General features: G+C 42.5%; 3 protein-coding genes across 3 annotated transcripts; 1 reads left to right on the plus strand and 2 right to left on the minus strand.

Annotated features, from left to right (window-relative positions):
• Positions 1-250: 250 nt before the first annotated feature.
• LOC138602430 (PH and SEC7 domain-containing protein 2) lies at positions 251-10,303 on the minus strand. Its single transcript, XM_069673901.1, has 16 exons — positions 10,205-10,303; positions 9,322-9,903; positions 8,921-9,002; positions 7,772-8,786; positions 6,849-7,664; positions 4,621-4,701; positions 4,411-4,523; positions 4,264-4,322; positions 4,088-4,177; positions 3,955-3,998; positions 3,692-3,864; positions 2,182-2,252; positions 1,934-2,079; positions 1,707-1,851; positions 1,445-1,591; positions 251-1,354 (listed from the first exon to the last, which is right to left on the minus strand). Exons 2-16 carry the CDS (start codon positions 9,805-9,807, stop codon positions 1,064-1,066), a joined length of 3,759 nt encoding a protein of 1,252 aa, XP_069530002.1. The 5' UTR covers positions 9,808-9,903; positions 10,205-10,303; the 3' UTR covers positions 251-1,063.
• Positions 10,304-13,422: 3,119 nt separating this feature from the next.
• On the plus strand, positions 13,423-17,521 carry LOC138602431 (zinc finger protein 436). The gene is made up of 2 exons (XM_069673902.1): positions 13,423-13,700; positions 14,433-17,521. The coding sequence occupies exons 1-2, from the start codon at positions 13,502-13,504 to the stop codon at positions 15,989-15,991; spliced, it is 1,758 nt and encodes a 585-aa protein (XP_069530003.1). The 5' UTR covers positions 13,423-13,501; the 3' UTR covers positions 15,992-17,521.
• Positions 17,522-19,362: 1,841 nt separating this feature from the next.
• hcar2 (hydroxycarboxylic acid receptor 2-) lies at positions 19,363-20,864 on the minus strand. Its single transcript, XM_069673862.1, has 3 exons — positions 20,852-20,864; positions 20,620-20,634; positions 19,363-20,231 (listed from the first exon to the last, which is right to left on the minus strand). The coding sequence occupies exons 1-3, from the start codon at positions 20,862-20,864 to the stop codon at positions 19,363-19,365; spliced, it is 897 nt and encodes a 298-aa protein (XP_069529963.1).
• Positions 20,865-25,662: the final 4,798 nt, after the last annotated feature.

Here is a 25,662-nt window from a genome sequence, read left to right on the forward strand (position 1 = left end):
GAGCCGTTGCCTGCAACGAAAATGATATATATATATTTTACTGCAGCGTCTCTCGCTGGGCCGTTCCTTTCAGAGGGAGGGGCGCAATGCATGCTGGGTGTTGTAGGAATGTAGAATGGGCGAAACCACGAGCTGTTTGTACAGCTTTCTCCACAGCTATGGCGCCAATTTCAAATATTTTTGCTTCTATCAATTACAGAGAACACCAGCTTTGACTGACAGTGGCTTTTTCCTCCTTTAATTGAAAAATACTTGAGATAAGAAAATAAAAGTTCTCACTGAGCTGAGAAAAGTTTGATGAACATTTGACTTTTTGTGAAAATGCAATAAAACTGGTGAAAAAAAAACATGACTGAAAGGTTAAAAATGCTTCAAGAAACGTATTTTTAAATGCTTTCTCTTACTTCTAGAACATTCAGCTTCATTTTTAAATCACCTTCTTGTAACAGTAAAAATGTTGTTGTGCTGAAAGATAAAACAGCACTAACATTTTATTTTCCCCCAGAGAGAAAATAACAAAACCACATTTGGAAATGAATCTTTCATTTGGGAAAAATACTTCGGTTACATCAACATCACGAACACTCACATCAACAAATAAACATTTTATACATATTAAAAACAATAAAAGTGCAATGAGGAGTCTTTAAAAAACAAGTTTAAAACTGGCAGCACATTCTGCCCACCTCGGTTCACTCAGGGATGTGCTGTGCTACAGCGCCCTCTAGTGGTTTTCAATTTAAAGGCACATTTCTGCCCAATTTTTAAGAACACAAGGCACATTTGTAGCCTTAAAGTTGTAACAGACTAAAGTTAACAAAACTAAATAAATTAGGTCCAGATATTTTGAGTCACTCAACAAATAAATCAGCCCCTCCTCCATCCAGAGCGAGCTCGGGACTCCCTGAGGTTTTTTTCCATAAAAGTGCACAAGATGAAAAACTTGCTGAAGAAGATTTAATTCCAGAGATAGTGGTTTCTTTTCCGTAAACTTAAAGACTGAAGTCCCGTCAGCCCGGCGCACAAATCTGTTCTTTAACTGCTCGTGTTACCTCAGAGTCTCTCAGGCCTCTTTATTCCATCGAGGGATGATGGTCCTGCGATAAGTTCTCCTCTCTGAAATGTTGCGTCTGACTTTGATCACCGTCGGAGTCGGCATCTCCAGCTCCAGTGACGGGCTGGAGTGGGACTTTTTCAGGCTGCCTTCCTCCTCCTCCTCTCCCTCCCCCACAGAGTCTGCACACACGGCTTTATCGAACAGGTTCAGGTCCGTGACGGTCAACGTGCTGTCGTCTGTCTTCCTCACGCTCTTCCAAGCCTCCAGGACCTGGATGTAGATCTCATAGCGACACATCTGTGGTGGGGATTGAAGAAGAAGCACAGCGTCACTAATGGGCCCTTTTTACACACATACACACCCTTTGCCTCAGAACATTTAGGTCACCTCGTGCTGCAGGTACTCTGCTCTGACACGATGCTCCTCCAGCTCCTTAGCTTTGGCTTTTTTGCCCTCCGGCAGGTTCTGCTGCAGGTACAACAAGTCGGCCTTGAATGACTCCAGCATTTTTGCATGAGACTGCAGCTGACTCTCCTGCAGGAGGAAACAGATTACATGCAAATCCATTTAATGCAAATAAGAGAAAGAACGGGAGGAAAGACTTGTATGATTATATTTGTCTCAAAGAAAGAGCAGTAGGCTTGTGTACCAGAGTGTCTGCAGACTGCGAGGCGGGGAGGATCGGCCGGCAGAACCTCCTCTGAGAGCCGACCGCAGCGGGGAACGGAGGCGAGGAGTGAAGGGCCGACACCAGGTTGATGCGGCTGATCCACGAATTCATCTCCGCTTTAGATCTGAGTGGAGAGAACACAGTGATGCCTGAATCTTCGACATGTAAAAAACACACTCACACGCTTTTGCTGCGAGGTGACTTACGAGGCCTGAAAGAGGAAAACCCTCCAGTCGGCCGTCTGCAGGCGGAAGACGTGAGGCTTCTTGGTGTAGTCGGCCGCTGGCTCGGCCAGAGAGTGATGCACGCTCACCACTTCCTCGTTAATCATCTGATCCCGCCTGTAATCATCCTGACGCACACAGAGAGAAATCTCAGCATGTATAACCAATAAAACACACTTAATTCTCTTTACTGAAGGGAAGTTTCTTTATAATGACATTTAGTTACTGACCTTCTGTAAGTAAAGCACCATTCCCCTCAGCACTCCGTAGAAAGTCTTCCAGCCTCTCTTCCCCCAGGGAGCTGAAGAAACATTCAGTAGGTTCATAAATAAAAGACAGCGGTCATATCAAAGCTCAAAATACAGCATTTATCCTTTTCTAATCGTACAAAGGCTGAATTTACAAACTGCATTATTAGCATGTCCAAGAAGGAAGAAATATTCATCAATGTCTTTATTAGAGATAGACCGATATGGTTTTTTCAGGTCCGATACCGATTATTAGTAGTGAAGGAGGCCGATAACCGATATTTGGAGCCGATATTCATTTGCAGTAAAAGTGAAAATATTGCGTCAAAATTTTGAACAATACAAACTCCAACACTTAACTTTGTTTAAAAGTAGTTGTATAATCTGTTTGGTACTGCTGGGATATCTGCACATAACATACTGTTGATGTCTGTTTCCCACTTGTTTGATTGTATGTTTTTCTTGCTGCTCAAACGACATTATGTGTGAGTGAAACTCTTTCCTTCTGCTCTCTATCGAGACACTACAGATGAAATGTAAAAAATAAATACAACCTAAAAGAAGTTCTGTGGTTTTGTGTTTCCTGGCCACCGTGCTGCACATGTATGAGTCTTAACACCGTCATCAAAGTGTCAAACAGGTGATTTTTAAACCCCTTCAAACCAAATCACTCCGTAAAAAACATCTCAAATAGAGATAGACCGATATGGTTTTTTCAGGCCCGATACCGATACCGATTGTTAGTAGTCAAGGAGGCCGATAACCGATATTTGGAGCTGATATTCATTGGCAGTAAAAGTGAAAATATTGGCGTCAAAATTTTGAATAATACAAACTCCAACACTTAACTTTGTTTAAATGCCTTTAAGCATATGTTTATTAAACAAACAAACAAAAAGCGCAGGGAGTTCCCAGAGTCAGCAGCATCTCTTATAAAGTTAACATTTTAATAAATAAATAAATAACTTCCTGAAGTTTTATTAAGTAAATAAAACAAAATTAAATAAAATTTGCAAAGAAATTAACTTTTTCTCCTCTTCGCCGTGTGTGTGAGCACTCTGCATGCACAGCTTTCACTGCTGATTGGCTGTTACCCGTGCCATGGCTCTGCGTGTAACCAATCAGTGCTGTGGGTGGGACAATGCTGGAAGGATGCTAAATTGATCTCTTATCGGCCGTCGGATTCAAAAAAAAAGGCCTGGCCGATAATCGGTCGATCCCTAGTCTTTATCTGTGTAACCAAAGAAAAAGAAGCAAATTCGACGCTCAGATGAAGGCAAACAGTCTAAAAAGGAAAGCCACCGTCAGCGACGAAAATCAAGAGTTACAACTGTTACAAAGGGAGCCAACCGTGGACGTCTGGATATCCGGGAAGTGTGCTCCCGCAATTGCCATTTAATCGCCATTAGGTGCCGCAATAACACAACAAAACTGAAATCTTCGAGATTATGTCTTTAACAGAATCCAGATTGTGCGTGCGTGTGTCACTCACTGCGTTTGCCGTCGATGTCGGCGTGGAGCTTCCTCTGCAGGAACGCCTGTTTGACCACGGTGGCTGTTTTGTTGTGAGGAACATCCTGGAAGGGGTTGGCTTTGGATCGCAGCGGCGCGTCTTCTCCTGCATCTTCCTCCGACAACACTGAGCTCTTCAACTCCTCCTCATCACTTGAACATGCAAAGGCAGAGTGGTATGTGTGAGACTGTATAAGTGCGAGGAGGAATAAGGATGTTTTAAAACTGTGTCTGTAAACTTACACGGCCCACTCCAGCGGTTCACTCTTTATGGAATTGTAAAGACTCTGCAACATAGACGGAGAGGAAATTGATCAATCATCCCAATAAAACCATTTTAATTTGCTTTCTGTAAGAAAACCAGCGGAGGCATTACTTTCAGGAGATCCTTGCTGAAGTTTTCTCCTTCATCCATCCCATCCAGGTTGCATACGAACTTAGACGAGGACATGGCTTTTCCTATATTCTGTTAACAAAGTCAAAACGTGTGATTTTGCTCGCAGAGATCGTCTGGTAACACACTGAACTTTTAAAGTCATAAAAGTTTCTCACCTGTCCGTGCAAGTCAGTGTTGAGAAGCATCAAAGCACACGTAAGAGCCAACACAGCCCCTGAGGATACATAAAAAACAACATGCATGTGAGCGCTCGCTGTTGTAACACTTAGACACACATCAAGTGACCGATGAGCGAGGCTCACCTGAGGAGGAGAAGGAGTCCGGGTTGCACTGATGGAAGCGGCAGGCGAAGTGCTGCAGCACGCGCTCCCTCTCCTGGGTCTCTCCTATCAGCACCACCACCTTCAGGAAAGACCTGACACCGAGAGGAAACAAAAATAAGAGGTTTTATGAGCTTGTTTTATGAGAGATGACGCTGGATGCGATCCAAGCTCCGCCTCTGTGATTCTCACCTCAGGGCTTGATCGAGAGTTTGCCCGGTGAAGTCAAAGAATTTGAGGTATTCCTCCCCGGCAGCTCGACTGAAGTCATTGCTAAACAGAGGAAAAATACATTTAAGTTAAGTACAATGACACTTTTAATTAAATTATCACAATTTAATTGACTCAATATCTGGATATGAAATGCTGGACAATATTTGGGGATGATTATTGTTGCTCAAATGAAGCATTTGATCTTAACTGGAAGCAAAGGAGGAAGAGGAAGAAGGAGAAAGAGTCGTGTGACTTCTTGAATATGTTGGCCAAGCATGTAAAGGGATATTCCAAACATGTATTATTGCACATTATTTAAGTGAGGGGCTTGTAATAGACAGAGAAGGGGAAAAGTCAGACCATGTGGGTTGAGATTTCCTGTTATTTAGTTTGTAACGCCATAAATACTGTCTTCTACACTTCCCACAATGCAACTCAATAACATCTTTCAAGATGATTAGGTTATCAACTTCTGGTAAATGTTTTTACCCCCTACACCCACAGTTTGAAAAGCAGACTTTCTGATGTAACTTGGTAGAGAAGATACCCCTGATGACATCACCGGGGTTATTTTAAAGACTTTTGAAAACCTCCTACGACACCCGAGAAGACATTAAATGACTGGTTTTGCGTTGAATAATTGCATCTTACTCATAGCTGGAGGAGGAGGACAAACTGTTTGTGTGTGTGGTCTTTTCAAGGCCAGATTTAACATACACAGTTAATGCATATCAAGCTAAAGTTTGGCCTTGAATCATATGTTACATCTTGTTTATCCGGAAGCCATCTTTAGTCACACGGATAAGGGCGGATCTTCTTCTTCTGGACATCGAGGTCGGCAGATTAATAGATATTCAGGAGGAAAATAGATCATGCCGTGCTGACATTGCCCACACTGATGAGGGAAGTTAAGGCTATTTCTATTTGTTTCGTGCCTTTGCAACTCTGGGGAGTTATTATCATATGACATTACAGCGGTGTAGCGTTAAATAAGTCAAGATCTCGAGAAAACGACTGAAAATAACTCGTTATCACATGCAAACAGAGTAAGTAAAATGTATGGATGCGCGCTAAGGGCTACTAAACCGGCGCCCGGTGTGTTATTTTTTTCATGTTTAAGTTTGTTTTAATCTCTATTTACAGATTCTACATAGAAATGTAGAATCTGTAGGCAGGGACGTGGAGTTCCAGGAAGGTAAATGTTCTGTTTGAACTACACTTGTAGTCCGAGTAATATCAACAAATCACATATCAGCAGGCTGCAGCGTACGCAGGAAAAACAGTCCGTGAGGAGAGCAAAAGCAGGCGGAACGCAATCCGCCGTAACGACATCCCGGCTCCCATCAGCGTCATCTGAGGACGATTTAGCTTCTTATTAATCTCTATAAACAGACATCTGCATGCTAACAGCTAACAATCAGCTCTAGATCTAAAATTTAACTTGATGAATTCCCCTGACACTGTGTCACGAAAGCGTTCAGATTTCCCGACTTCCCCGAATGCATCAGATTGATCCGACCTCCGTTCAACAAACGAGCATTTTAAAAGTTTTCTTCTCCTCTTGATGACAGATGTGACTGTGCTTGAATTTTTACATCATGATGTAGAAATTTCGGCAAAGGTAAGGTTAATTAAAGTAAATCACAAGAAAACGGTTTCTCTTTCTGTAAAAAGCTAGCGGAAAAGGAAGTCTTGACGGGCAATCGATTATCGCTTACCGCCCGGCATGTTCACCGGTGTCCTCAGAGGCTATATCGTCTCAGACTTTAGCCGATGGGATCCGAGATTGAGTTTGTTTTAAAAGCCTAGAAAAGAGAGAGATGCCCTACTTCTACTTGAAGTACTTTATAGTAAAGGTGTTGTGAGAGATTTATCATTTTTGTTGTCGTCAATAAAAGTCTAAAGATTTGATTGACAAAGTTGTTTCTCTATTTTTGGACGACTTTTTCTGTTTGAAAACACATATAAAACACTGTGTCTCGTCTCATCTAACTGTATGCTCTCTAGTAGTATGCATGACTCACCAATACAATGTCACATCTGTAAACACTTTCTATAGCCACCTCTCTGACTGCATGTGTTTCAGCCATTTAAAGTTACATCTGTAGCTCCTCTGGCGCCTTGTGGCTTTAGCTACAGGTTTCAAAACAGCATCACCACACAGTTATAAAACATAGAAGGTAAAAATAAAAATAGTCTGTGCTTACTCTTTGTCTAAGTGCCTCACCACCTCGACAGGCTGGATCCCATCTAAGTTAAACAGCCGCTCGGCGAGGTGGCGGGCTGCCTCTCTGTCCACCACCGGTTTGATCCTACGAGGCGCTGCTGCCTCAGTGGGTATGGGTAGGACTCCATTCGCGACAACTGTCTGTACGGTTTCATCCTCTCCACCTTCTTCTTTTTCTTCAGCTTGATGTGTTATCTCCGCCTGTTTGTCCTCCTGACCGGGCTCGGCCTCTGCTGCCTCCTGCGTGACCTCCTCTGGCAGCTCTGCATTTTCAGTTGGGGTTGACTCCTCTGTCATTTCCTGCTGTGGCTGCTCTAGATGTTCTCCTAACTGGTCTTCAGAGTGTTGCTCCTCTTCTTGGATCTCTGCTGGCTCTTCTGTCAACTCGAGCTGCTCTGCCTCGACGGGTTCAGGCTGTGGCGTCGTCTCTACATCCTGTGAAGTCGTTTGGTTACAGTCTTGATGCTCCTGCAGGTTTTCAGTCCCCTGTAGTACTTCCTGTGAGTCCTCTACCTTCTCTGCGTTATCTGCTGCTTGCATCGACGGTTCTGCGATGTTATCCGCCGCCTCTGATTGTTGTGGCTCCATGTTCTGATCTACATCCTCGCACATCTCCAGCTCCTCAGTCTGTCCTGTGGGACTTTCTTGTAACCGTTCTACTACCTCAATGTCCTCTTCAGTCCCAGAATCCCTCTCTCTTTCCTCAAAAAGCTCTGACTGTTCCAGATCAAGTAGCTTATCTGGGTTTATAGTTGATCCTGTATCATCAGTTTGTCGTAGCTCTGCAGGAACCACCCTACAAAGTGTGGATAAAATAAGCAGTTATTATATAATATTACATAATATTGCAACTTCATTGCAAAAATACTTCCTGTTCCCCTTTATTAAGTCCATGATACTCACACGTCACTCAGATGACAGTCAGCTTCTGCTTCTTCACTTTCTACATGAGAGGAGGCAATCGTCACAGTCTCTTCCTCTTCTACTTCGCCTCCCTCTTCGTCCTTATCTTCGGCCTCAACACTACTCACTGCAGTTTGCTCTTCATCTAAGTCTCCCTGTGTCGTTAAGGGAGCGCCGGACTCCTCCACTGAAGTTTGCTCTTCCTCTAAGTCTCCCTGTGTCGTTAAGAGAACGCCGGGCTCCTCCACTGAGGTTTGCTCTTCCTCTAAGTCTCCCTGTGTCGTTAAGAGAACGCCGGGCTCCTCCACTGAGGTTTGCTCTTCCTCTAAGTCTCCCTGTGTCGTTAAGAGAACGCCGGGCTCCTCCACTGAGGTTTGCTCTTCCTCTAAGTCTCCCTGTGTCGTTAAGGGAGCGCCGGGCTCCTCCACTGAAGTTTGCTCTTCCTCTAAGTCTCCCTGTGTCGTTAAGGGAGCGCCGGGCTCCTCCACTGAAGTTTGCTCTTCCTCTAAGTCTCCCTGTGTCGTTAAGAGAACGCCGGGCTCCTCCACTGAAGTTTGCTCTTCCTCTAAGACTCCCTGTGTCGTTAAGAGAACGCGGAGCTCCTCCACTGAAGTTTGCTCTTCCTCTAAGTCTCCCTGTGTCGTTAAGACAGCGACGGGCTCCTCCACTGAAGTTTGCTCTTCCTCTAAGTCTCCCTGTGTCGTTAAGAGAACGCGGAGCTCCTCCACTGAAGTTTGCTCTACCTCTAAGTCTCCCTGTGTCATTAAGAGAACGCCGGGCTCCTCCACTGAAGTTTGCTCTTCCTCTAAGTCTCCCTGTGTCGTCAGCAGAACACCGGGCCCCTCCTGTTCCTCTTCTAGCTTTAAATCCACAAAACTGTCCGACTCATCTTCTGAGCCTTCGATCTCTTCGAGAGATTCGATTAAGTCCACAGTTTCAACTGGATCTGAGCTGGCGGCCTCTCCCTGCTCCTCTTCTCCTTCTTCTTCTTCGGAGTCTGTCCTCGATGGAGTTTCTGGAAGATTTAAAACAAGACAATTTTTTTAACAAACAGGCGCACACCACAGAACAAGGTGATGAATTTTTCTTCTCCAATTGAGCGACAAAACCACTTGCTTTTTGACACCTTATTAAATGTGCAGCACATACCAGCAGTACAGCCTAACAGCTCTTGTGTTGAGTCTTCCTCTTCCTGTGTTGTCGCCTCTTGCACCTCCGCAGCATCACATGGCTGGAAATTGCAACACAGGCCATTGATCATGAACATGTGTAGTGCGAGAGAAGCTTGTGATCGCCTCATCTGACCAACATTATGTCCACTCTATTCCTCCTGAAGATCTACGACATTAAACTGAGTTCATGTCACTAAAGAGATAGAGCCTGAGGTGGTGAGGCATAAATAAGCCAGCGCTCAGTGACAGAAGAGTTAATGACACAGGAAACTGTATCTGAGGGCGTATAGGCACACAGAAGATGCACAGAAATAAACAAAATTATAAGTAATAGCAGCGTGACAACATCAAACGTCGCTTTCTCTCCACAGTACATACCTCGGATTCGTTCCCGTTCACAAGCTCTGAATCAAACCCCTCTTCTTCCTCTCTGTCCTCCTCCGTGAACAGCTCATCATTTATGTCTTCAGATGGGTGAGGTGATGGGGAAGTGCTGCCTACGCTCGTCACGCTGACAGAGTCCGGCTCATTGGCGAAGCCGCCGTGAGTCACGAGCGAGGGCGTCTCTGCCGAGGGGTCGGGCATGTCCCACTGCACTGTGGCGAAAGACAGCCGGGGACTGGTGCAGGTCACGGGGTGCACGGGCCATATTATTTGCTCCCACGGCTCTGCCTCCTCAGGAGTGTCTCTCCCGGGCTTCGGGGAGAGTTTATCCGTCCTCTCTTCATTTATTTGATCCTCCATCCCGTCCCATTCAATACCCTGCTGTTCTCCATTGATGATCTGGTGCTCTATAGGGGTCCAGGAGTCTGCTTCGGGCTCTGTAGAATCAGGCGGTGAGGAGTGCAAGTTTTCCTCCTCCATTAGTCCGTTATTGTGTTTTGGTGTTGTAGCTGTAAAAGTTGCTATAAAACGTCCTCCTCTGCGGTAGAAAGGGCGATCATGTTGTAAAATCCTCGCCTAAAACAACAAATGCAATATTGTTCTGTTAAACCTCAGGGACTATTTGAATGCCAAAGAGGAAAAAACGAACTGTTTTGGGGAACCTCCAAGATGAACATCTGATTAGCTGTAGACAAAAAGCCATTCATTAGACTCTACTATATTTGGTTGTAGCGTAGTAGTGATCTCTTTACAGTGGCTCTATTTTCTGCTATTCATCTGTGAGAGGCAGTTTGAGGACAGCGACACACTCGACACTCTGCAGAGTAAAAACTAAACTGAAATCAAATCGTTAAAGCACAAAATATTACACACTCACCACTTGGATGTCAAAATAATCCGGTTCAAAGTCGGCTTTTGTTTCTTTTTTACACTTTTTTCTGAACTCCTTTAGGGTGGCGTTAAAGATGTGCAGTTCAAAATGTGAAATGCAACAAGAGCACACTTTTACTTCCTGACCGCAGACGCAGAAAATAGGCCGAGCGTGTGAGAGGAAGAGAGAGAGAGAGAGGTAGAGGTGTTGTGCGGATTAGGAGAGAGGTGGAGGGTGGCGATGAGGGGCTGTGAGCAGTTTAACTGTCTGTGTTTATCATTTTATCACCACGCTGCACTCCGACTCTGCGCAGAGGATAAAACCGTGAAGGAGACAAAACTCCAGCTCTGTGATGTCAACACAAACCGAGAATATCATCCGTGTTTATACACAGCTTAAAAATCACACTGTCTACCTAAGTGAATCTCTCCTTCCTTTCTCTCTGTCTCTCTCTTTTTTTTGCTCAACTTTTCTGTCTATCTTCATTATTCAGTTCTTGTCATGCAAGCAACATCCGGCACAGACCCTGACCACATTTCCTGTGTGGGTGCTCACTTCTCAGTTCCTGTCAGGGTGCGACAAGTGCGCTACAGTACATGTACGAGAGTTGGCTCAGATTAACAAAGAGGTCCATCTGTAAATGCATCCGACTGTGTTCCAAACTGCAAATGTAGAAATACAGAACTTAAATAGGTTTTTAAAGTAGTATTGTCTCTTTTGATGTCAGCACATGATAACATTTGAAATCATTATCCAGTCCTGATTACAATCTTAAGCTACCCGTTTGATAAAATATTTTGTTTTACATGATAACACACTTAATCCTCTGTGTGTGCTGTTATCTGTTGCAGCCGTGTTGATGATAAAAACCTGTTGAGATATCAAAATACATGGAAAGACGTTCTAATCTTTTTTTTCCACCCAAAGAGGAAACAACATTTTAAGCTACAAAGAACAGCAGCCAGACAAACTGTCTGTGAGTGGAGAACACTGGGAGAGGTTGCTTACAATGCATGGGAAGTTTATACAGCACATCACATCACAGGCTTGAGTAACTGTTAACACAATGCTAAAAAGGAAGTACATGAATAAAAAAAAAACGAATGCAGCCACATAGTGAAAGCTGTGAAATGACTTATAAATATGGGTACTGTATGTATAATTATATACTTTATCTAAAGAGGATAAACACTGCCTACATTAGCACCAGTAAACATGGCAAAGACAGTATTTTTAATGTTTTAAAAACCTCAAAGAACTAAGATAAATCTCATTTGGAGGAATCTTAAAAAGCATGACTTACCCCCTCCCGGCTCTTTAAAGCAACATCATATGATCAGCCAGCTTGTGAGGTTTTAAGTCAGGTCTTGTGGGCGGGAAAGACACACCACTGTGTCACACTGGGTTTATACTGCTGTCAGAGAGCTGTGCCTTCACAGACAGACCCACACACACACGCACACACACAAGCATACAAACAACCCTCAGTTGATTAAGTCTGAACCTGCTGCGCACAACAAACAAGCCTCACATCCGCTCTTTTGAAGCCGAGCCGGGTTTTAGTCTGTGGTGTTGCATAAAGATGCATGCAAGTCACAAGTCCAAGTCTGGACTGGGTCCTCCGCCTTCTTCTTTGAGCTTCCTGTCCATTTTGAATAGATCAAGATCAGACTTCTGTCTCCCGCTCTCCTGTTTGTCTTCCAGCAGATACGGCTGCAGGAAAATAGGGTGCAACTTTAGAGGACGGACAGAGGGAGGAAGCTGCTAAATGGCTACAGAGAGAAAGAAAAGGCACATTGTGATTGGCAGATGACTCTGGAGCTTAAAGACACCTGAGAGGCCTCAGAACACGCCCACCAGCCTGAAGGCATGAAAGCACACACATACAGGTCAGGTGAGGGGAGTGGCTCGGCTTCATTCCTGCAAATGACACCAGGAATGATGTGGTAGAACCAGAAGGTATCAGGATTCAATGTGTCATTAGCTGCAGTGGAGTTAGCTGTGCCTTTTACTATTGGTTGACTGACCTGGTGTCTGACTGTGGCCAGAAAAGCCAGTTTACCACAGACATGTTTTCTTAAAGGCTTACCTGTAAGAGCAGCACTTCAAACATTGTATACTTCTGTTAATTGTACTTTTCCTTTGATCTTTTATTTGATTTACTTTTAATATTTCCTGACACAATTTCTTCTAATTGATTCCAAAAAGTTTTAAATTAGAAATACTGTTTACATTTTTTTTCTATTAGTTTGCAATAGTGATAATACTATTGCTTAATTATATACGAGATTAACAAAACAAGATTAAACTAAGTCATTATATTGAGATACTAATTCAAAATATTGAGATGCTAAGTCATTATTTTGAGATACTAAGTCAAAATATTGAGATTGTAAGTCATTATTTTTGAGACTAGTCAAAAAAATATTGAGATAAGTCATTATCTTGAGATATCTTATGATAATGACTTCCAGGACCTTTTTTTCATCCAAGTGACAAAAACCGTCTTCCATGGAGATAAGCATCAGTTACAAAATCATTATAAGTTATATTTTTAGGCGTATGAAGCAAGAGTACCAACAACAGTTTTAGCTAGTTTTAACTACTATTAGCACTCTTGTTAACTCTCAGTTAGCTTAGTTATAGCAAACTAAATAGCACATATACTTATAAAAGAAGCCAAGGTTGTTTAGTTAAGTCAACAACATCATTTGTTATCATCATTCATCATCACGTTTTTTTTTTACAGAATTGGCATTATTAGCAATAGCGTAATTAGCTGACGTAACTAGGTTTAGTAGTAGTAGTAAACATTGAACACTGCGTCGTTAGCATGATTAGCTTCAACAGGTGGTATTAATATATAAGCATTACCTAGCATTTATGTTAGCATCCTTGCAGTTGTAGGGAGTTAGTTGCTAGCTAAGGGCTTTAGTAGCAATTAGGTAGTAATAATAGTAGTAGTAGTAGAAGTGAACTAGTAGTACTGCTGTCATTATTCAAACACCGTTTATAGCCGTTTATAACCGTTGGTATTTGTGTAAACAGTATCCTAACGTCTGCTAGGGCCCCGTCTAATGCAGGCAGCTGTTCCACTCCACACCGGCAGGGGCGCTACAGACCTGTGAGCCGCTGATTAAACAAAACCAGCCTCTCCTCGCTCGTCACTTTTATGCGACTATCTCTGCTTTGTTTGTTCCGCACACGGCAGCAGAGCCGCACACACCCACTTTTTCCCACATACTTTCAACTGTGTACAAACCATCCGGTGAGTTTTCTACAGCCGAATCCGCTCGGACTAAGATGGCCAAGTCCACGGATCTGAAAATGTTCCTGGAATCCTCTCTGAATGAGATCTTTAAAGCCACAGTGAATGACATCCTGGATTCAGTGGACCGGACTCTGTCCGAGTACCAGGGCACAATACAGAGGATCGAGTCTGAAAACGAGGGCCTGAAGCAGCTGCTGTTTGCACAGAAGAGCTCAGAGTCTGCGGCCAGAGGTACGAGTGTCTTAATGATGGATGTCTTTGACGGTGTAGCTTCATGCAGACACTGACCTTTTGTTCTTTGCATGCATTATCGGCAAAGTGCATTGGTGTGTGTGTGTTTACCTAGACACAAGTAAAAGGTAGCAACATGGGCAGTACAAGATGCAGAAGACTACAAACTGACGTAAACAATACAGGTTTATGTACATGAAATAACAGGCTGTTGTTGCTTTCAGCGACTAGCTCCTGAACACAGTCTAGCATGTAGCAGCTAAAGAGCCACATATTTGCTTCTATAAAAGGAGAAGGCATGTAAAAGGAGCCGGATGATATATTTTGAGTAATTAATTTGACTTTTAATTGAATCTTTTTTGTTATGAACACTGCAAAGATAATGCCGTGCTTTTGTCTGTGCTGTAACAGCAAAATAAATAGTAAATATTTGACTCAAAACGACTCCACGTCTATGTTGCTCTTTATCTGCTGCATATGTAAATAAGCATTAAAACTTCAAAGGTGAAGATACTGTATGGCATTGTTGTGTTAACGCCTTCTGTTCTGCAACCCCCAATAGTCCAAACAATGAAATTAAAGCAGCTTTTGAGAGTAGTCAGTTCGGATTTTCAGGCCGTTTTTCTCCTAGTACTACTGTCAGCTTGTTAAACATTTTAGCTGTTGTGTAAGTATGACTCTTTATCACAATCTGCACCATTTTGTTCATTGTTTGTCTTTGGATCTTTACAGATACCCCGGAACAAGATGCCACTGACGAGTTCTCGGCTTCAGAATGGAACATCAACTCCTCCCACGGCCTGTTCAAGTTGTCGATATGCAGCAGTGACAAGAAGAGCTTCAAGAGGAGGCAGAAAGACAAAATGAGGGAGAGCATGCCCTCTGCCTCCTTTTTACTACAGACTGATCAGATAGAAAGACCCTGTGTGAGCACAGCAGAGGCGGGGGTCTCCACCCATGATATGGTATCTGTAAAAACAGAGCCTGACATGGAGGAAAGCGGTGCCATTGACCTCTCTCAGCCTTCATCCCTTTTAAATCTGACAATAAGGCCAATAAAAAATGAGAGCACAGAGGTGAATTGTGACGGTCATGATGCATACGCACATCTGGCGCCATCTACAGGCCTGGAGCAGGACTCCAAAGGAAGTGACAATGAAATTAAAGTCACCATTGTTTCTGACAGCTACATGAAGGATGGACATTTCATTAAGACTGAGGAGGAGGAGCAGAATGGGGTGTTGCAGTATGGGGAGGATTACTCTAAAGAAGAGTTAAAGCGTGTGCTGAGATTGAACCCTGAATCAGAGATAAATCCGGAGGGAGCGAGCAGACAGGGTGAGGCAGTGACTTGTGAGGAAAATGATTCACCTGCTGCCCCCGCTGAAAAATATTTGGAAGTTGGTGACAACTTCCTACGCTGTCCCTCCTGCCCCAAAACATTCAGTCGAGCAAACTCGCTCAACATCCACATGAGGACTCACACCGGCGAGAAGGCCCACACCTGCAGCTACTGCGGGAAGCGCTTTGGTCGGGCCGATCTCCTCAAATCCCACAAGCGAACACACACAGGAGAGAGACCGTACAGCTGCAGCATGTGCAGTAAAACGTACGCACATCCCAGCCAGCTCAGGATACACAAACGCGTCCACACTGGAGAGAAGCCGTACTGCTGCTCGCACTGCGGGAAGCGCTTCAACGAGCACAACCAGCTCAAAGTCCACCTGCGGACTCACACTGGGGAGAGGCCGTACAGCTGCCAGGAGTGCGGAAAAACCTTCAGCAACGCAGGAAACCTGCGAATACACGAGAGGATCCACACCGGGGAGAAGCCGTACTGCTGCGCTCAGTGCGGGAAAAGATTCAACGGTTTGGGCGACCTGAAAACGCACTACAGGATTCACACAGGAGAGCGGCCGTACAGCTGCGAGCTGTGCAAGAAGACCTTCAGCCAGGCGGGCCACCTCACCATCCACATGCGGATGCACACGGGAGAGAGGCCGTACAGCTGCGACGAGTGCGGCAAGAAGTTCACGGTGGCCAGCAGCCTCAAGCTGCACCAGAGGACTCACACGGGGGAGAAGGAGTACAGCTGCTCGTACTGCAGCAAGAGCTTCAGCAGGTCGGGGCACCTGAAGAGACACGAGCTGGTTCACACCAAAGAGAAGGTTTTCCTATGCAGCCAGTGCGGGAAGACCTACACGGACCAGTCGTCTCTGAAGAAGCATCAGAAGACGCACGCGGCCAAGGAGCAGACGGCTCCGAGCGAGGGGAGCACCAGCGAGGCATGAATGAACCCGGCACGACTGAGACACTTTGAGTGACAGAAACTAGGACCAGATTCTCTGAGATGAGCTACAAAAAACAGACAAAAGAGTGCTATATTCATTATACAAAACAAGCTGAAATCAAGGTCCACTTACTTTTTTATTTAACAGTATTTCCTCCCGGATAGCGAGTCCGATACTTAGCCTTAAGTGTTTTCTGATACTGATTACCCGTCTGATACTTAAAAACAAACCACATCTTATTGATGAAAACACACAAACATTACACATTGTGCTTACCTTAAAGCAGTTCTTCTTCGGTGCTTTAAAACAGTAGTTGCTGTATTTATAATAATAATATTTATTATTGCTGTGTATGCTGCTGTTTTAGTAGAAATCAAGTTGACTTCCTGGGTGTATTATGAGTTTTGATCAGCCTACTGAAATCCCACTTTAAGGCTGTATCAGAGCAAATTTAACCTCACAGCCTAAGTAGGCATTGTATTGCAAACAGTTGTGCAGTTTTTCTGCCCCTTAAATGCTTTAATTTGTTAATCAAACTGTACTTCCTGTATCATATTTCATTGTCTCTCCTGCGTCACTAACGCAGAGCTGTTTGCGAGCTGTGATCGGCAGCTCCAGAAACGACCCTGAGTTAAGTTTTTATTCTTTGCTGATTCCAAGGTCAAGACTGAACTTAGACGCTCCAAACTGTGTGTGATGTTTGTGGTACAGTGCAATACACTGTTGTCTAATCTTTGCTGTGTGTTTTTTAGTAGGTCAGGATATTTATCAGTAAGATTAATTATTTTATTTTATATGATAAACTCTAATATTCCTCTCATAGTCTTCTCTCTTGGCAGAGTTGGAGACTGAAAATGGGACCCTGAAAGAACAGCTGTTCTTTAAGAAATGCTGCGTGTAATACCAATGTAGGTCTTTTTTTTTTTTAATGCTTTAAAGGAAAAGAAATATTAATTGTTTGTCCGACTGGCGGGTTGATTTTAACCGTCCAGCTAAAGAAAAACACGTAATCCTGAAAAGTCCATGTTTCTGTTTGGTAGCTGGTCCTGACCTTTGACCTCCCTTTGAAGAAGGGGTCAGCAGAAAAAACAAGATTTAATTTTTAGGTGCTTCACACACATATATATAAACTTGTAGTAGCCTGAGGGTTAGACATGTGTGCTGAAATCATTGATTTAAACAGGAAGATAATTAATATATTGCTGTATATAGCTTTAACTATACAGACAGCAGTCTGATCCTTTAAACTGACACAAATGTATTTATGTAATAATGTTACTTAAATTGATCTATATTCAGTATTGATTGGCAGCTTTCAGTAGTAAATGAATAATCGTGTAGTAAGCCAAGCTGATTAGAGAATGTAAAGCTCCTTGTTTTAGCCTCCTACGAACACACACGTAAAATTGTCGTATTTATGATGACAGCTGCTGTTTGTTGTGTTATACCTGCACAGCAATGTGAGTGTTTGCTACTAGGACTTTATTGTGACTTCTTTTTGTGTGAGTCGTGTCTAAATTAAAGAGAAACGTTAACCAGACTGGAGTTGGTGTGTTTTTTTTAAACAAGAAAAAAGTATTATGTTCACTTAAATACAAAGAACAAATACATTCAAAACTATTATGTGAGGTCCTTTTACATATGAAGTGCAACCAGAAAAGCATGATGCATAATGCAGTGGTTCCCATTTATATACTGTAAGCATAAAATAATATAAAAATGTGTTTCTTGCCACAGAGAACCATGCAGATAGATGTTGAGTCCTAATTTTGGCTGAAGTTTCCACAGTAACATGAAGAGGGAGATTTTCAGAGCCTTAAAAAGTTACCTTTTAACTCCGAGTCCACGGACTAGCTGTTTTCGTTGGGAATATTCAAATAATTTTATTTTTTCAAAATGATTTCAATGATAAATTATTTGTCAAAATTGTTGGTTATTAATTTTTGATTTGTAAACTAATACATAAAAATGTATTTCATCTCTGCAACGTGACAAACAACCGAAACTATCTGCATGGCTTCATAACACAGGTAGGGAAACAGCGAGATGACATGGGGGAGTTTATTATAATATTGAAAGGAAATCTTTAAAGTCGAGGTGAAATGAAAAATGTCATTTTAATCCTTTTAGATCACATCCCCGGTAATGTGCATCTATTTGACAATATAGGCCAAAGAAAATCCATTTCTTCGTATTCTTATATCAAAATCCAATCATTTTTTCTTCCGGTAAAAAGAAAATATCCCGTGTGCTTACGTAAGCTAGAACCAACCAATTTCAGCCAATCAATCTGCAACATTTAGCTGCAGAGCACCAAGAACGCTCGGTCAGTTAGCTAGCTACTGCGCTGTGGAGAACGTCTGTCTACGCCCACTTCTCAACGATCAAATCAAATCCCTCTAATGATATGTCCCGCCTGCACGTCATGTTTCACTTGAAAATACGTCACGATACGGAAGCTAGATACTCTCGAAAAGCCGTTTCAGCTCGACTTTAAAGGGATATTTTGCTCATTTTCTGGCACAGTGCAATGAGAAACTGAAACCATTTATCTTGTGTGTTCTCAGGGAGCTTAAGTGCCGCTAGCAGCGTTGTTTGCAGCGCCTATTTTCTATACAAAACAAATGCAGTTCAGCGCTTAGCATCCTAAGCGCCCTCGGCTTCAGCTGTTTTTTGTTGCCGCGCTCTCAGCGCTCTCGGTTGAAGACAGTTCAACTTTTGGAACACAGCCGCGCTCGTCAATGTCAATTCTCCCTCACCGGCCAATCAAAACCAAAAGGGGCGGGACTTCAGATATCAACTTTGTCAACAACAATGGCGGAGGGGAAGCATATCGCTTCCCTTTTTCGAGGGTACAATTTCCAGGTGTAGAGCTGCTACTAACGCCAGGACACAATTCGTTTCCATCGTTTTTATGTTGTCTTTGTAAAATCTTCTTGAATAGAAGCAAATATTAAGCATACAGAGCAGTTAAAAACAGACACTACCAAGATAAGCAGACATGCCCCAAGACAAATTTTGTAACCTAGCAACAGTAAGAGGTGAGAAGCGCTCTGTTTTTGTTACCTTTGACCGAGCCTAGCTAGCTGTTTCCCTCTTTTTCCAGTATTTGGGCTAAGCTACACTAGCAGCCATCGTCTCACCAAATGTTGAACCATTATTGCTGTATAAATACGTTTTCTGTACTTCTACTTGAGTAAAAAATGTGTGTACTTGTGCCACCCTCAGGTTGGGAACCACTGCACAAAACTTTTTTACAGTCAGCATTTTCCAACATCCAATCAAGTAAGAACACAACATATTCTTTTATATTTTACAACATTCTTATGAAACTGTTTGCAGCACATAAAAAACAACACACTCATACATCTCTATGGGATTTGGGTGGTGCTGCTCTGGCAGCAGTTTGCCCACGGCAGCTTCTCCTTGGACAGGTAGAGCATCGGCTGGATGCTGCTGCTGAAGTCCATAAGGCCGAACGCGACGTAGTGAATGTAGCAGCGAAACACGTCCGGAGAGAAGTAGTGCTGGAAGGGGAACAGAGCGACCGGCGGGAAGTAGTTGAACACAATGATGGCAAGGATGATGAGGACCATCTTGAAGGCTCTCTTCTTCACCGGGTGCATCTCGTCTCTGCCGGGCCCGGACTGTCGAAGCACCCATAGGATGGCGATGTTGCAGAAGACCATGAAGGCGAACGTTGCGAGGATCATCCACGTGAAGACCTTCTCGAAGTTGACGATGTTGCCCACACATTTAGCCGCAGCGTAGGCCAGAGTGATCAACCAGACCACGAGGGCCAGGACGGCTCGGTGCTGGCGGTCCTTGAGCTCGGTGAAGGTGATGGGGTGCACCACGGCCATGTAGCGGTCCAGGCAGATACAGGAGAGGAAGAGCGGCGAGGAGTCCTTCATGCCGTAGAAGAAGCGCAGGACGTACCAGGTGCTGCTGGTGGTGAGGAAGACGATGTTGGCCAGCTCGAGGGGAGGGATGAGACAGAAGAGGACGTCCAGGATCGCCAGATGGAGGATGAAGATGTCCGAGGTGGAGGAGTCGCCCTTGTTCTTGTGGATGAGCCAGAGCACCATGAGGTTGGCCGGGATGCCCAGGAACATGTTGATGAACTGCAGGCCGAGGTACCAGATGATGACGGCAGGTATGTCTTTGCACTGCTCATACACCGTCTTCTCTTCGGAGAAGTTGAGGGGTCTGTGGGAGATGAAGAGCAGGGAGGAGTTGATGTATAAGACCTCCATGGTGGTGATCAGAGAGGGAAGTCTTCAGAGGACACCAGCTGGAGGAGCAAAGATCTGAAAGATAAAAAGAACAGATCAGACAAGCACGTATCAGGTTCCTTTGCCAGAGAAAATACACTGAAAAGAGTGTCGGATATCCATTTAATGAACATCTGTGAAGACATTAGCCTACACGTTCAAGCGATACATTATCTAACAGACTCAAGTATGGTTGTAATGGCGGGGTCACTGATGCGCCTGTTACTTGTCAATGCAGATTTCTTTGCATTTTTTCTGTTGTAAACTGGAATGCCGCCACAGATCAGATTAACAACAGAATCATTGTTAGCATTAGCATTAGCATTAACCTACTAAAAAGTCAGTGCCAATCAAGTGGGCCTGGAACATCTGTTGTGAACATAAAATAAACACAAACGACTTAATGGGTCTTTTAACCCTTTCATGATGAGTGCTTAAAATGTCTCTTTTTATGGGGTCACAAGCCTTAAACTTTAGGTAGCACTGGGCTAAAGCTCTGAAGTTGGTCGTGTAGAGCGTATGTGAGGTTTTTTGTGTAAAAGTCTTGTGATGTGATTGTGATATTTGTTTAAGCTGCTTAATATACCTGTTAGAAACATTTCTATGAGTGATAATTGACAGTATCGGTAAATTAGCAACTGGCGTTAGCAAACATCAACAGTGCAGTGCAAGCATAAAGCGTAATGTTTGTCCAGCAACATGTCAGCAATCAGTGTTTTTTCACCAATATTATCTGTTTTTTTACTTTCTACTTTTTTACAGCGGTTGATCATGATATAACGTAACTTAAATGTCACATATTACTGTTTAAAAATCACGTTATGTGGCTGTTTTAAACTAAACTTGACAGCTCCAACTATGTAACTAAAAAATGTTCCTGATCGTCATAGTAGGCTCGATTTCCTGGGCCCGGTTGTTTAAAAAGTTTTATCTGGATAAATTTAGGAATCCACTTTTTTTCTACCCAGGATCAGGAAATCTATCTTACTTTTATCCCACTTTTTCAAAGAAAACTGGATAGGATCAACCTGATTCACATACAGATTTTTAAGGATTACCAGTGCTCTGTAAATGGGACTTCATGCTACATACTTTCTCCATAAGAGGAGTCAGAATCTGTACAAAACCAAAGATCCTGACAGCTTTTAATTGAGTATTTTATGTTTGATTTTGAAGCTATTTGGTGAAATACTTTATGTGGACAAAACCCTTTATTTGTCCACAACCCTAAAGTCTACTTTACCTACTATTTCACTGTTGCGATTCAGCAAGAAAAAAGGTCTAAAGTATCAACATCATTGTAAACATGGTTTTGTTTGACCTACTTTAAAGTTTTATGACATTTTGTTACTTGCACACACAACAGGATGTACTGCATTAAGTAAAACCATAAAAAACATGGTATATATATTAGAGCGGAAGTTAACCTTGACTTGCTCAATCAGTCTTATCATACATTACATCACACTCATAGATCACACCAACATTTGACTACAAATACTTCCCCGAAATACTGTCTGTAATTAAGAAATAACTTAAAACACATTAATTAAATTGTAGACGATAGTAAAACAATAAAAGATAAAGACTTTGGGGTGCATATTTGTAAAAAGCAATAAAGAAAAATAGATGTTTTAACATTCAATGCGCTGGATAAAAATAGATTTCACTCAGCATGGTTGGCTTTATTTCCTGTCAGAATAAACGCTGTGACCCATACAGTACTCATAAGTCAAAAGAATAAAGTGACAAAAGTAACGTTTAAATAACATCTATCTTACCTTCAGTTGGTACCAAAGTCTACAAACTGATCTCCTTCTGTCTCTCTCCTCAACCTGTTTCCTTTTCACACCCTCACACATGTAAAGCAGAGAGGTGTGGCCCACACAGTGACACGGCTGCACTTGAATGTGTCTTTATTAAAGGGCTGAATTGTTTGCAAGTTTCCACAGTGTCAACAGGCAAGTCATATTGCTATCCCGTATCTAAGGGTGACATGTAAATGTGCAACCTGTGAGTGTAAATAGAGCCTGGTTTCCAACATTTAATATAATGAGGTCAGACAAAGACACATATAAAATCTCCCCTAAGACGCAAGAAATGTTTGTAAATTAGCATTTAAAGGGCCGGCGTTACAATTTTAAGGCCAAAATGTCACTCACCTGCTCAGCAGGAGACTCGCAGCACCCTTCTGGCGTCCGCCTGATCCTTGTGGCTCCTGCGTGCGTCTGTCCCAGCGCGAGCAAATACTGAACCCCCTCCTCAAAATGAATGAGTGGAAACACATTTCGGAGGATGACCCAACTCTTCAGGGATCCAGTCTGATCATCCAATCAGAGCGCTCAGACGAGGGTGTGGAGGCTGAGGATCTCCCTCTGGATGCTGAAATGTCTTGTTAATCCATCACAACTTTAGATTGAACAAATAATATAACCTTAAAATAAAGATAAATATTAAATAAAGTTGGGGGATGAAAGCAGGAAAATGAAAACAGGTTGGCGTGTGTTCCAGCAAGGCATCATCCATTCACACCGATTGGCAATGATGCAACAAACTGATGGTGCCTGACGGAAAAATCGTCAGTAAACAACTGATGCAACTGTTCAGAAAATCACTTCTGATTCAATTCAGTGTAACAAAGTGTAATATGTTACGTGAGGGTGACATGTTTCCAGGTGGGATGTCCGTCAGGTGGGTTTGTGCTGCACAAAATCCTGCATGTGGAGATCAGACACAACATCTAGAATCAGGGTTAAAATAGTGAATGTACTGTTATAAATAAATATGCTACAATAAAGTCATGTAGATTATTTTATCATCAATCATTTGTTTTTTTTGTGTAGCCCACTTTATCTTGAATTTGTGTTGTTACAGTGTGTTTATCTGTGTGTTTGTACAGCTTAACTCTGCTGAAACTCGACCCAGGTTTGCTCACCTTTGTGTGCCCGTCTCTGACCTGGTGTGTGTCGGTGTTATGTTCACAGGAAATGTGTCTCTATAGAAGAATCTCACAGGTTTGCCAAATTCTGCACCCGGGCAGAAACACGCACAGCAGCAGCAGACATGTCTGAGCGATGTCTGTCCACACAGCAGGCCCGTTTCAGAGAGCAGCGGAGCTTCTTAAAAAGTTCCCAGTACTGAATGTGTTAAACAAACTTTTTTATACAGATTATTATATGTTTTTGAATACATTTCCTTTCCCCAAAAAGGAGTGCAAAGATTTCAGTAATTATTCTGTTCATTTAAGGGAAATTTGTCAGTCTGCATCAGCATGTGTCTGCTACGCACAGATCCAAGTTAGAGCTGCATTAAAAGCATTTTTAGCAGCTATTTGAAACTTGAGGCAAAGTAAGAACTACAGTTAACATACGCACAGGAAGTGCCGAAATGTTTTCAAATTCAGTTGAAATATAACAGCATCAAATGGATTTACAGAGATTACATTTGAAAAGCTGACACAGTAACATATATGTATAGGCTGAATAAAAACATAATCCACATCTGCAAGTTTGGCTTCTTACTTTGTTAAAAGTAGGATACATAGAAGCCCGCTGGAGTTAAAGATTCCCTGCAAGACAAGACAATTATTTCCTTATTAATATTGTTAAAGGTGCTAATAAATTGTTTTCTCAATCCTTGTCTTACTGTGACTGATGGGCTCCTAAACAGGAAGAAAAAAAATCCTGCAAAAATAGCAAAACTTTTTTTATTCTCATTAGAGATTTTACTATTTACTACCACTTATCTTTTTTTTTAAATAAAATTCTGCACATTTAGGCATCATTTTTTAGATAAATTTACCTGTTATAACGGGAAAACCAGCTTTGTTATCTCGACATAATGAGATAAATGAATCCGTTATAAAGGAAGAACCAGCTATCCTAACATAACGAGATAAAGAAGTTGAGATCTGGAGAAAACAACTGAAATTAACTCGTTATCACAGGAAAACCAGGGTTATGTCAAGATATCGGGATAAAGAAGTTGAGATCTGGAGAAAACAACCAGAAATTACTCGTAAACACGGTAAAACTGAGTAAATAAAATGTATGGATGCTGTAGAGACAAGATGTCTTCTACTGTGTGTAGCTTTGCATTTTTGGTGCGTTCTTTCTCGTGTAACTTTGTCGTATACTTTACTCTGTACTGTTTGTTATTGTCCTGTTTTTTCTTTTGTGTTGACCTGCCAAGGGACTACAGATGCGAATTAGCTTAAAGCTATAATCTGGTGCGGTACATCAAATGGTGACATTTATGTTTTAAACTGTACATGGTCCCTTTTAAATACATTAAATTAAATTAAATTGCTACTAGGGATGCACGATATTATCGGCACGTTATCGGTATCGGCCGATATTGGCTTAAAAATGAACTATCGGATATCGGCCAACACGACGATATCCGACGATATAATTAACCGATAAAATGATGGGCTGCTCTGCGCAATGTCGGGGCGCGAAGAAGACCTGTGCGGCGCAGCGTGATGACGTCACGTGTGTCTACCTGCAGCATGAGAGAGTTAGAAGCCAAAATGTCCGTGGTGTGGGAGTTTTTCAAAGTGTCCGAAATAGATAGAAAAACTGCTATTTGCAATGACTGCTCAGCTTCGGTGATGCGAGGAGGAGCCAAGGCAAAATCTTTCAACACTACAAACTTGATTAACCATCTCAAGACCCGTCACCCCGACCATTGTAACAAATGTGATGAGAGTATCACCATTATACTGTACGCTTATTCCAATACAGAAGCGAGTTGATGATCTCTGCAATTAGGTGTGCGGGAAAAAATATCGGTTAAATGAGTTGTAAAATATCGGCATATCGGATATCGGCAAAAAATCTAATATCGTGCATCCCTAATTACTACTACACTTTTACATAACTTAGAAGATTCACTATTTGGTATGACACTGACTCTTAGTTGTGCTTTGGGCCACTCTGTAAGATTTAAAGACCTCTCATGTCAAACTGCAGATTCAGCACAAGTGAATAAAAATATCAAACTGCAAATAACATGTTTTTATACAGAACTGAAATAAGTAGTGGCCATGAAATGAAATTACAGTTGTAGGATAAATATAAATATTAGTGTGGGTGTAGTTACTTGAGTTTTCCGCTGCAGCCGCCCATAGTTCACTGCACCAACAGGACCAGTCAGACTCCTCATTAAAAACAAAGCAAAGCCAATCACATGTGAGGGTGAGGTGGAAAGTGGAGCATGAATTACATCAAATCACATTCTTTATGGAAAGAGTTTTTTTTCCTTTCAAAAGTGCAAATATTTTAAATCACAGTTAAGTGTGAAAGCAGTAAAGAAGTAAAACCACTGAGAGGTGTGAGCTGTTCAGTTTGGGTTGTGATAGTCGGAGAGAGAACTGATGTATCGTTTACAAGCAGA

Source organism: Semicossyphus pulcher, unplaced genomic scaffold (assembly GCF_022749685.1).
Source record: "Semicossyphus pulcher isolate SPU_LCO1_2020_fin unplaced genomic scaffold, fSemPul1.0.p SCAF_22, whole genome shotgun sequence".
In the NCBI taxonomy this organism is placed as follows: Eukaryota; Metazoa; Chordata; class Actinopteri; order Labriformes; family Labridae; genus Semicossyphus; species Semicossyphus pulcher.

Bases quoted from the DNA above. Each gene is read 5' to 3' on its own strand.
- LOC138602430 (XM_069673901.1), bottom strand. From the start codon at position 9,807: ATGGAGGAGGAAAACTTGCACTCCTCACCGCCTGATTCTACAGAGCCC. The intron at 3,865-3,954 runs GTAAGTTTACAG...TGCATGTTCAAG, and splicing joins GAACCGCTGGAGTGGGCCGT to TGATGAGGAGGAGTTGAAGA. The intron at 1,355-1,444 runs GTGACCTAAATG...TCCCCACCACAG, and splicing joins CAGAGTACCTGCAGCACGAG to ATGTGTCGCTATGAGATCTA.
- LOC138602431 (XM_069673902.1), top strand. From the start codon at position 13,502: ATGGCCAAGTCCACGGATCTGAAAATGTTCCTGGAATCCTCTCTGAAT. The intron at 13,701-14,432 runs GTACGAGTGTCT...GGATCTTTACAG, and splicing joins CTCAGAGTCTGCGGCCAGAG to ATACCCCGGAACAAGATGCC.